Here is a 12,532-nt window from a genome sequence, read left to right on the forward strand (position 1 = left end):
CTGGGCTTTGTGAGTCAGGCTCTCCAGAGAGAAGCACAGGCAGTAGACTGCAGGTTAGGATATTAAAAATGTTTTTAATTCTGTGATATCATGTATTTTCACAAAAACTGATGTGTTTTAGCTTGCAACACTCCTTCCATTCCATACTTTTAGAAGGAAAGGACAATAAGTAGTAATAGTCGGCCCCAGATTTAGAAGAGAAAGACATAGATAGCCACAAAAAGGAAGAGAAGATTTATTAACGGAAAACAGAAATAAATAAAATACTCTGTAAAGTATAAAAAAGATGATTCAGCAATAAAGCTTGTAGTACAGGCTGACAGGCTGTCCTTAAGGTCTTATCAAGCCCGTATTGAAGGAGTTCAGCAGGCAGCCACGCTCTGGATCAAGACAATGCATTTAGCATCTATTCCTAGCATGCTTGCTTTTTTGATTTTGATAAACATAAGCCAGAGATCCACAACATTATACATTTAGTTGGATTCTTTGTACGAGGGACTCTTGATTGTCATTTTGGTATATTTTATAACCTACTAGGTTAAATAGGGCAAGAGAATACACAGAATCGTGTAGAATCTATTTGTTTTCCCTGAAGATTTCGGATATAATGCTTTCTCTGTACATTCTGTTTCTCCTGTCCCCACAGAATAAGGCTCTGCACTTCAGGGTAGGATCAGTTAGGCTGGTGCTCAGCTAGTCATCAGGCAGGGTTCCCAGTGAGGCAGCCCCACACACAGTGCCTGCTCTCCCCACTGGGGCTTGAGGCTGAACTCCGGGAACTCTGCCCACCTTTTACACCCTGCCTAGCATCTCAGTGCATAAGCATAAGGAGGACTGTAAGAACCCTACTTCATGGTATAGATAACATTTTATTGGTATGTTGGGGAGGGGAAAATTTCCTCCTCTACCTCTCTTGAGCTCTTGTGGCTGGACTAATAATAAATATGTCATAAGACAGTAACAAGAGAGGAAAAAAACAAATTTTAATTCATGCACATAGAGGTCCCATAGGAATAGGACCTATGAAATGGCTAAAGCAGGCAGGTTTTATATTTTTAGACAAAAAAACCCCAATAAATTTGTGAGGAACTGACAGGACAAAGAAACTTAGGTTTTGGGTGCCCTATTAGTGAAGAATCTAAACAGAGTTTGGGCTTGAGGTAGTAAATTAAACAAGTGACAAGGTTTGTTTATGTAGGCTTCTCAGCTCAAATTCCCTATCTTTGATGATAAGGATGTCTTTCTAACTTTAGATGCAAGGAGTACACCTTTCACATGAGAGAAATTATTTCCTGCTTTCAGGGAGACAAAGAGGAGGGTCAGAGTGTCCCTCTTGCATTGGCCATTTCTTAAATAACTTTAATTCTGAATAATCAATATGCCATTGAGGCCTATTTTGGGGCAGCCTATTCTGGGCCCCAGCAGGTATTCCTCTGAAAGATGACTACCTAAGATGTCTATGACTGCAGACCATCCCTGATAATGACAGAGGAAGGCAGCCACATAATAGGAGACATAGATACTTCTGGTTGGTGATCATTTACATAATATTTTTGAATGATGTAATATATACATATGTTTTATAAATTGCAGAGTTCTACTGATTTTAAGCCTGTGTTTATCAACATGCCTTATTTCTGTAAGGTATGCATTGTAAACTACTCTGAAGAAAAATGTGCTATTTTGATCCTTTATACAAGCTTAGTTTTAGATGTAACATGATATGTGAGATTATTTTCAAAGCAAAATTTCTTATTAAGAATCTAAGATGTTGGTGTTTGACTTTCAAGAGTGTTGGTCTTGCCCATGGCGTATCTTTAGATAGGTCATCATCGGAAGAACTGAGTTCAACGAAAATGAAGAAAACAACAATATTGCTTTTCAGATTCTAAATAGTGGGATATTAAATTTGGAGGTCAGATCACCATGGAAATATGTGTCAAAATGATTTCCAATATTGTTTGGAATTCAGGATGAATTTTTACATTAATCCATAAAATTACACAGACTTAGTTAAGTGGGGATCAAAATGCAACAATGTCTGAATCTAGGACACACACAGAGGCCTGATTTCTACACAGTCATATGGGAAACTGAAGTGAACCCTTAAAACAGAAAACATGACTTCATGCAACTGTCAAATCTTAGTCTTCATCTTACTTGACCAGGCAGCAACCTTTGACAAAGCTGAGCACTGCCTCCTCTATAAACTATTCTCTTCACTTGGTTTCCAATACATTTCTTTCCTCTGGTTTCTCTACTACTTCTCTGGCCATTTCTTCTTTGCAGGCACTTCCTTTTCCTCCCTAACTCTTAATTTTAGAGTGCTGCAGGGCTCAGTCCTTGGACTTCCTGTCTTTTTAATCTGTACTCACTCCCTTTGTGATTTCATCCAATCTCCTCGCTTTGAATACAACCTATAGACTAATGACTCTTAACATTTTTACCTCCAGCCTGATACATCCCATTATCCTCCAGATACATAATTACAAACTCACTTGGATGACTAATGGGCATCTTAAATTTAACATGTTCAAGCTCCTGATCGTCTTCCTCAAACCTACCTCTCCTCTGTCTTTCTCATCACAGTTATTATCAATTCATTCTTCCAGGTGCTCAGGTCAAAAGCCTTAGAGGCATTCATGACTCATTACTTTCTCTCATATCCACATCCTCTGTGTCAGCAGTTCCTGTTGGCTCCGTCTTCAAATTACATCCAGAATTTGACCACAACTCATCCCTCTACTGCTAACACTCAAGATCAATCCATAATCATCTTTTGTCTGGATTATTGCAATAACCTCCTAACTGGATTTTTACTTTCACCCCTGCCCCATTCAGTATTTTCTCACATGTCAGCAAGAGTGATTTTGTTAAAACATGTCAGATCATGTTACCCCTCTGCTTGAAATTCTCACGGTAAGGATGATATTCAAAAACTTTAGCAGGGAAAATAATGCAGTCCTGACAGATGGAAATAGATGCCAGTATCAACCTAACAAGACTGGACCAAAACCTACTAAAATGATTCTAATATCCCACTCCAACATGTGTGTAGAGGTGGGGTGCTGGTTTTCCCATACCAACTAGCAATTCTCAGACACCAGCTGAGTGTCCTAAAATTCAACTCAATTCTTACACTATCTACCCAGAAAGAACAACAGATCCCACAGGTTAAGGGTTCAGTCCTAACAGACGGTCCCTGCCCAATATACTTCAGATGCCAGTCACAAGTCCAGGTTGTCACCTGTGCTTTAAACTGACTGGCTATTACAGGTTGGAGGGTCCTACAGTCCCTTGTTTGGGTTAAATTAGTTTGGTAGAGTGGCTCACACAACTCAGAGAAACGCTTTATTTACTACATTTCCATTTTATTATGAAAGGCTCTATCTCAGAAAAGCCAGATGGAAGAGATGCATAAGGCAAGGTATGGGGAAAAGGGTGGAACTTCCATGATCTCACAGAGTGCACCACTCTCACCTAAATTTCCACATGTTCACCAACTCAGAACCTCTTTGAACTTTTGGGTTTTAATAAAGGCTTCATTACATAGACAGGCGTTGATTAAATCATTGGCCACTGGCAACTGATTCAACCTCCAGCCCCCTCCCCTCTTGGAAGTGGGGTACGTGAAAGCTCTAACCCTTTAATTAGGTGGTTGGTTCCCATGGCAACCAGCCTCCATATTTTGGTTACCTAAGGGTTTGCCAAAAGTCACCCCAATAACAGAAAAAAAAAATACTTTTATTGCTCTTATAGGAAATTCCAAGGTCTATACCAGAAATAGGACAAAGATCAAATATATACTTCTGACTATAAATCACACGAGTACACCTACCAACTAAATTTCAACCACACTCCAATGACTTCCCAGCATCTTTGCTACAGTCCAAGTCCTCCTCACTGTTTCTCAAATATTTCAGCCATACATTTACCTCTGAATTTCTGCCTCTAAAACACTTCCCTGTGCTTGGAATGCTCTTCCTCCCAATGTGAGATGGCCCTGTATGCTTACCTTATTTAGGTCTTTACTCATATATTACCTTCCCAAAGGCCTCCCATGACTACTAAACTTAATGTTTATGTTCCTTGTCCCCAAATCTGGGCATTTCCTTTATAATACTTATCTATCATACTACTAATTTTACTTAAATATTTTGTTTACTGTCTTTATTTTCCACTAGAATGAATCCTCAAAAAGGTAGGATTTTTTTCTGCTATATTCATTACTCAGAACCAGTCTACATATAATAGATGGTCTAGAATATTATCTAATTTCAAAATGAAAGTCGAATGACTGAACGGACCAATAAATTTGAAATGTATAGAGTTAAGAAATGCAGATCAAGGCTTGGCCACTGTGACTAAAACATCCCTGCCGCCAACCTGGAATGCCACTTTTTAATAATATTTTGTTTTTTTCTAGGCAAACTCCCTTAGTCATTAGCAATAATAGAGCATTTCATTAAATTTTTCTTCCTTTCAATTAACAAAAGAGTTTAGTCAGGAAGACAAATTGCTGCTTGAATTTTCTGTACTACGTTTTCTTTCTAGAACATATTTTTCCCACCTCCTCATTGGTGAGAGATGCTAGACTCTAGTTCTCTGTTCTTTCAGTCTGCTCTTCGTAAGCTAATCCTGATCAGCACCAACACACACTCAGATTGTCAAATACACTTCCTTCCCTGTGATTCATTCGATCACCTCCTCACTCCTTGTAAGCCGTTATCTGTTTGCAGTTCATCGCCCCCGAAAGACCCCAGGACCACTTGGCTGTGAATCTAGTGGGTGTTCCTCGGTTCATACCTTACCTGACTTCCTGTAGGCAACTAACATAGCTGTGACCACTCTGATTCTTAGCATACTCTTCTCTTGGTAGCATTCACTCCCTTTTATCTTTCCATCCTTCTACCTCTCTAGGTTATTCTTTCTGATGTTATTTCTTTCTGAGAAACAAATAGCTTTACTAAAGTTATTAGCAATCGTTTCAGACACTTCCAACTTGCAAGTCAAGAAACTACTTAAGCACTAAAGTATACTGAGGAAATGAAAAGCTTAATATATGAATTCTATACTCTGCCAGACACATCCTGACTATCCATCCTAAGGGATGTCATTTTAACACCCCAGTGACTAACGAAAAATAATTAAAAACAAACTTTTCCTGCCTTCTAAGTAATATATTGTAGAAGATACACTAGTGGACCCCTTAGGTCCCCCATCAGGAACAAAGCATTCATTTTTCCGCAGTTGAGAATATTGGCTCCTATAAGCTCAAAAGTTAGTTCCTTCTCAGTAACTGTCCTGGACAAGGGAGCAGCTGCACTGGAGACTGCATGCCCTCCCTGGGTACAGCACACATCCAGTGATCGGCTGACGCTAGAGTACAGAAGTGCAGACAGACCCTGGCTGCAACAGCAGATTACTTGGAAGGGCCGTCCCAGCTTCAGAGCTGCCCATGGTGTCACCCAAGACCTCTTTTACAACTTCATCATGGTCAACCACTCGGTCTGCCTGTCCCTGTTCCCCTCACTCCCTTCAAGTGTTTTTCCTGCACACATGTACCCAATTCAGAGTTCCATCTGGATATACAGCATCTCTAATACTTAAGAAACTGAATATCTATGCTATTTCAAGTAGTTCAGTTTCAATCCTTGAACAGACTGCTCACTGAAAACTTGCTATTTTAGCTCTCCTCTGATTACAACACTTAAACTAAAATATTCTCCACAAGGGAACATTATAACCAGGATAGCTTGCTCATATTATAATCTGCCTGATAACCCAATTTAAAATTCAATATACGGTACCCCACAAAAATGCAAGGTAATATCTGTCCAACAGTGAGGCTATGTGACATTTATAATCATACAAGTTACTTGGTAACTGCTTGTAGAACTGACAAGAACTAAAGAGAGAAAAGAGCTCATAGCTTTATATTTAGCTAAATCAATTAGGAGTTACTGTTTCTCCTTACTAAATTGATTTTCATTATATATATCAGAATGTTATCCAAATGAGAGAGACATTTAATTATATTTTAGCTCTATGTACACACACACACACACATAGGTACACACAACTAGTTTGCTCAAATATAGTTAAAGAATATTGAACAAAGGAATCACTTCATTTTTTAAGGCAGAGGTTAGATTGAACTTTGGAAATCATCTGTATATATAACTTCTGAAAAGGGCAGAAAGCAAAACAACCCTGAAAGACAGAAAATAATATGATAGTGTTTTATATACATATAAATATATATATAATATACTTACTTTAAAACTATAAATATTAAAAAATGGAATTTTAGATAAAAATCGATACAATGATTGAAAGGTAAGTGACAATCAACCAAGAAGTTAAAACATTCATTACCACGTATACACATAAACACATAGCCCAGGCACGCTGAAGATAGTAACTGAAAAAAAGCACAGTACAAAATGTAGAAAAAAATTTAATTATATTTTATAGTCCTCCCCCCACACATAAAAACAAATATACCATTAGTTTGCTCGGATATTTTTTTTTAATATCTTAGAAAACATACTAGAACTTTACTGTTCAATGTGGTAGCACCAGCTATAATGGCTATATGAATTTAATTAAAGTTAAAAATAAAATTACACATCAAACTCAGTTCTCCAGTCACACTAAGCACATTTTAAATACTCAATTAGCAGGGGAATGTTGAATTGCTAGCTTGTTATATTCATCAGAAACAACATTTCCATCATCACAGAAAGTTCTATTGGGCAGTGCTCTTCTAGAGTACAAATTCAACTTTTAACGAAGAAGAAACAGGGATTGGGGGAACTCACTGAAGAGAAACTTGCTTTGCACAATCACCTAATTTTTTTTTTTAAGAACTGTGTTCATGGATTAATTATGTAACTAAAATTACTTTCAACAAGGAATTTCCACTCTTCACAGAAGTGATAAATTTAATAAATGATTCCATGCATGCTAATGTCTTGTATATTTATATTTATATAAATTTTGACTTATATCTTTGTATGTCACAGCTGAAAGAAAATTTACACAGACTAGACCAGTTAAACGTCTTATTAAACCCCTATTGTTATAGAAAAACAGAATCAGAAACTTTGTATCCTGATGTGCAGGTGTTTTGATCTCAATTGTGTCCCTCCAGATTCCTAAGTCCTAATGCCCAGTACCTCAGAATGTGACTGTATTTGGAGACAGGGTCCCTAAAGAGGAAAATAAGCTAAGATGAGGTCATTAAAATGAGTCTTAATCCAGTTTGACTGGTATCCTTGTAAGAAGAGAAAATGTGGACACAGAGATAAATCTGCACAGGGAGGACCATATGAAGATACAGGGAGAAGACAGCCATCTACTAGCAAAGGGACAAGGCCTCAAAAGAAGCCATCCCAGCTGACACCTTGACCTCATATTTCCAGAATGGTGAAAAAATAAATTTCTGTTGTTCAAGCCATCCCATCTGTGGTACTTTGTTACGGCAGCTCTAGCAAACTCACACGTCAGGCTTGACATCTTTCTGCTACACCATGCTCTCTCCCAAACCTGTTTAACAACAATGATTGTGATGATCAATGTACTGATTGCATTATTTAAGGGAAAAAAACTTCAAAATTCTAACATTCAAAATTTAGACCTTGTTTTCAGCATAAAATACTAAAAGGCACTCAGAGTTTCAGAATCCATCTCATGCTGAATAGGATATAGTGTTCTGGAGCCAGGAAAGCATTCACTCTTTATTAATGATTTTTTTGTTTGCCTTACTCAGCTGTGTGCAGAAGAAAGAGGACAAGAGCATGGCACAGATTTGCACAGCATACTGTCAAGCCAACAGCAATGATACAGACTCCATGGCAGAACAGCGGCTATCTGTGTTTACCATTAATGGCTGAAAATTTAAAAGGGGGGAAAAACAGCATGCAACAATTGCATCCTCTCTATTTTAAAATATTTTTGAAAATACCCTACCACTACATTTGCCTCTCAGACTATATACTCTTAGTGATTTCACAAACTGATGCCTATATCAGGTACTAGAAACGCATGTGTACACTGAGTAAACCAAGAGTTATTGCTAACATAACTATAACTGTTTTTATTTACTTAGCACTTTACCAAGTCCACTAAATTTATTAAAATTTTTTCTAACAACCCTATGAGCTAACATGATCATTTCCCAATTTTACAGTTGAGGAAGGTAAGGTACAGAGGAGCTGAACAACCCACTGAAGGCTCCTGAAGCAAAACCAGCATGTGAACCCAGGTCCTCCAGCTGGAGTGTCTATAGTCTTGGTCCCTGTGCTTTCATTTGCAAGCGGCTCAGCTAATACTTGTTTCCAAGCATAGACTTAGCCACATGTGGGGAAAACAAACCATGTCAAGTTCAATCCACATGTGTAAAATCTTTACGTAAAGGCAAAATTTTAAAACTAGCAGATCTATAGCCTTTGGGGATACATTTTCAGGATGTAATGTGGTAAAGCAATCAAGAAAGTGATTACCATACAAATGAAGGTACTCTTTCCTTTGCCAATCGGGAAGGACAAGGGATAGAGGTATGTGGTTAGAAAGGGGGCACCAGAGACAATGTATCTGGGCTAGAGATTTTTAGACCAAATGACAGTTACATGAATTTTTCTTTTTGAAATAATTCATTCCTTTCCATGTATATTTCACAACAAAATCTTAATATACTTATACAGACATAAAAATACATTTTCTTTTGGATCTGATGGAAACAGAAGAATGTTGTGTAGCCCATCTGCAAGTGTTTATATGAAATACATGAAGTATGGCAGCATATAAAATATAAGTCAAAATTACACACTGCAAAGTAATACATTCCTTTCAAAAATCAGATGTGCCATAATGACCATAAAGTGAGCCATCATCAAATGGAAATGCTCTGAGAAATTTCCACTAGTCATATATACAACACAAATATTTGTAAGAAATAAATTGTTTTGAAACTAATTTATCACCAGAGTTTAGTCTTCTGGCAGATGTACACATGCATAATACATGTACATCTCACTCAAGTACAATACCAATTTAAGGGATTCCTATTAAAAAAAAAAAAACCTGCAAACCATTTATATTATCTGAAAGCATTCATATTATCTGAAAGCATTCATATTATCTGAAAGCATTTTAAAAAGCCAAATGGATTTCCCAGTTAGGAAATACATTAGCCAACATTTATTGATTAATCTTTACAAAGTACTTACTACGTGTCAGATACTGTGGTAACACATTATGTGTATTACCTCCCTAAACCCCAACAATGAATTATGCACCATTATCATCCTCGTCTTACAGAACTCGGAGGCAAATAACCTGAACAGGTTACACTGCCATACATGCAGATTCTAGGATCCAGACCACAGAAGCCCTATATTCAAGGCCTCACATCACTTCACAGAAGCACTGACAAAATTGAAGTGTGGCAGTAAATTGAACACAATGTACATTACAGGGTAATGCATTTTAATACTTACACTTTTCAATAAAGTGTAAGTTTATCTGAAGCATTTATCTAGTTCCCACAGATGTTGTGCAGGGAATTCGATACAATAGTAATCGGAAAAGAAAAAAGTAGAAGACACAACAGTCACAAGAAAATGGAAAATTTTAGTATTTTTTCTCTTCTGATGTCACACAATAGCATAAAGGAAATTAAAGGAAAATATCACTGTATATATAACTTTAAAAAAATAACAACCCAGTAAGTGTGAATATGTAGGTGTGTCTGTTTGAATATGTATATATAATTTGCATGTCATTTGAGGGAAAGATGTTACCCCACCCTAAAATGATGTTAGAGCACATTCATGCTCTAAGAATATGAACTACCAAAGGAAATTGTCTAAAGTAATTCAGACAATGGTATTTATGCATAATTACAAATTTAGCAATTATTACTGACGCAACAGGAAAGCCTGTCATTATAACAGTGGGACATTAAAGCATACCTAACATAAAGATTAACTAAATTAAATTGTTAAGACTTTAAATATTCTTTTGAATATTCAACAAGATTTTTAGATGTTAAGTGGGAAAAGAGCAGACCTACTAACTTTTCTGTAATTTAATGACTAATTTCTGAAAGCTACAGAGTTCATTGCTTCATTTTAAAAATAGCAGTAAGAGTAGTAATTAAGGATGTGCCTATTTAATTTAAATATATTACTCTTAAAAGACACAACTATAAATTTTACTAAATCACTTACAACACAATAAGGCAAACATTCACTTTCATTGTTTATTATTCTTAACTGCTATGCAAACACCATTTACAACGTTGTAATAGAAACGTTTTGAATGTCCAAAGACTTGGTCTCTGTGTGAACAAAGACTCAGGATGTCAGCAGTCACGTAAGGAAGGAAGACTTGTCATAGACATCTGACAGAAGTTAGTGTATCTTTACTCTCAAGTTAAGTTTTAGTAACTTTCTACCTGGGCCACATTTATTGAAGGTAAGAAAGACGTAAAGCAAACCTCTTCTAGTCTTAGTCTCTTTGTTTGTGAAATTCGATAATTAGAGTTACTACCTCGATTTGTTGTAACGATACATTTATACTGCACAGAAAGCAACAAAATTTGTATGTGACACACAGTAGGCAATTTCTGCCTGTCAGGTACTTTCTTTCTTCCAACTCTAGCAAGAATGAGGTAGTCACAGAAAGGATATTGAACGCCTTCCCTCCTCCTTTGCCCCAGGGCGTCTTCCTTTCTACATACTTGGAGCTCCAGGCATTAAAGTTCATACTAGCTAAGTAGGCACCTTATTACTGTGTATCAATGTTTAGTTAGGTATGTTAGTAATTTTCATGGATAAATTTATATTCCAAAGTAAGTACGTTCTAGTCTGTATTTCCCAGAGGATCTAGGAGAGTGACACATACTCAATGAGCATTAAATACATATTTTGGAATGAAAATGAAACCAAATCTGTATCTGAAAAGCACAAAGTATTTCTTTTTTGGAGAAACGGAATGTGCTTTAATCTGATAAAACTAATAACATAAGTTTTTATGTCATCTAAATTTGAAACAAAAGAAAAGTTTAGGTTGATGTTATACATCAAGGCACCTAAAGGAAACCTGTCACCACCACGTGATGCCTGCCCTCTCTAACTCACTCCACTGGAGCCACTGGCCACAGGACTCTGAGGTAGCTGCTCTTGCTGAGGTCGTATATGGTCTCCAAGTTGTGAAAGCAATGGTTACATCCCTGCCTTTCACTCAAACGGAAACTAACTGACCTTTCTCTCCTTGAAACCACTCTCCTCTCATGCCTGCTACCATCTCTGGTTCCTCTCTTGTCTCACTGAATACTGATTCTTAGTCTTTTAGGATTGGGGTCCCACTGGGCTCAGCTCTTTGGCTGCTTCTTCACCCGTGACTACACTCTCGCTAGAAACCGCATAGAGCCTCAGTTGCAAGCTGAACCTGAACCTGTGGGACACAGCGGGCCAGGAGGAGTACGACTGCCTCCGCACACTCTCCTACCCTCAGACCAACATCTTCGTCATCTGCTTCTCCATTACCAGTCCGCCCTCCTATAAGAATGTGCGGCACAAGTGGCATCCAGAGGTGTGCCACCACTGCCCCGACGTGCCCATCCTCCTGGTGGGCACCAAGAAGGACCTGAGATCCCAGCCTGACACCCTCCGGCGCCTCAAGGAGCAGGGCCAGGCGCCCATCACACCGCAGCAGGGCCAGGCGCTGGCCAAGCAGATCCACGCTGTGCGCTACCTCGAGTGCTCGGCCCTGCAGCAGGACGGCGTCAAGGAAGTGTTTGCGGAGGCTGTCCGGGCTGTGCTCAACCCCACGCCAGTCAAGCGTGGGCGGTCCTGCGTCCTCTTGTGACCCTGGCACTCAGCTTGGAGGCTGCCCCTGCCCCCCCACCAGTTGTGCCTTTGTGCCTTGGCGCCTTGTCTGCCCCCAGCTGTGCTTTAAGGACTAATTCTGGCACCCCTTGCCAGGGGGCTCCTCGAATGCCTTTCTCTCCTTAAGGAGGCCCACAGGGAAAGAGGCTTTGGGCCCTGCCCTACTCTGCTTGGGAACACCAGGTATTCTCGAGAGCTCACCCAGGCCAAGGTTGGAACCCTCCCCAAGAAGCCAACCCAGTGCCTCCTCCCCAGTTTCCCCTACTGACCAGTTGATCCAGCTTTCCACACAGATGTTGCTGGCTATTATGGTGCCTTCTCTCAGGTTAGGAGCTCTCAGCCATCCCTAACCTCTCCCTTGCTGCTCTTCAAATTGCTCCCCCCTCAAGATGCTCTCTCCCTTCCCCAAAGAAGGAGCCACAGAATCCTAAGATGAATGTGCCCTAACCTGCCACTATGTGCCCAGGCCTTATGCATCCACTGACTGACTCAGCCCTCCTGGGGGGCCTTTCCCACCCCCATCAGCATCAATAAAACCTCCTGTCTCCAGTAAAAAAAAAAAAAAAAAAAAAAAAAATATATATATATATATATACTGGTCAGTATAGCATGCTCATCTGCTGGTGAAGTGGGGA

General features: G+C 38.9%; 2 protein-coding genes across 3 annotated transcripts in view; one reads left to right on the forward strand and one right to left on the reverse strand.

Annotated features, from left to right (window-relative positions):
- EDIL3 (EGF like repeats and discoidin domains 3) overlaps positions 1 to 12,532 on the reverse strand; it is a 392,288-nt gene that overhangs the window by 301,046 nt on the left and 78,710 nt on the right. The window lies entirely within an intron of this gene.
- LOC105090675 (rho-related GTP-binding protein RhoG) lies at positions 6,329 to 12,457 on the forward strand. The gene is made up of 3 exons (XM_031440664.2): positions 6,329 to 6,339; positions 7,775 to 7,877; positions 11,437 to 12,457. Exons 1-3 carry the CDS (start codon positions 6,329 to 6,331, stop codon positions 11,875 to 11,877), a joined length of 555 nt encoding a protein of 184 aa, XP_031296524.1. The 3' UTR covers positions 11,878 to 12,457.

The sequence above is a fragment of the Camelus dromedarius genome, chromosome 3 (assembly GCF_036321535.1).
Source record: "Camelus dromedarius isolate mCamDro1 chromosome 3, mCamDro1.pat, whole genome shotgun sequence".
Classification (NCBI taxonomy): Eukaryota; Metazoa; Chordata; class Mammalia; order Artiodactyla; family Camelidae; genus Camelus; species Camelus dromedarius.

Excerpts from the sequence above, each read along its gene's own strand:
- LOC105090675 (XM_031440664.2), top strand. Across the intron at positions 7,878-11,436 it reads TGGCAGAACAGCGGCTATCT|AGCCTCAGTTGCAAGCTGAA; the intron begins GTGTTTACCATT and ends GAAACCGCATAG.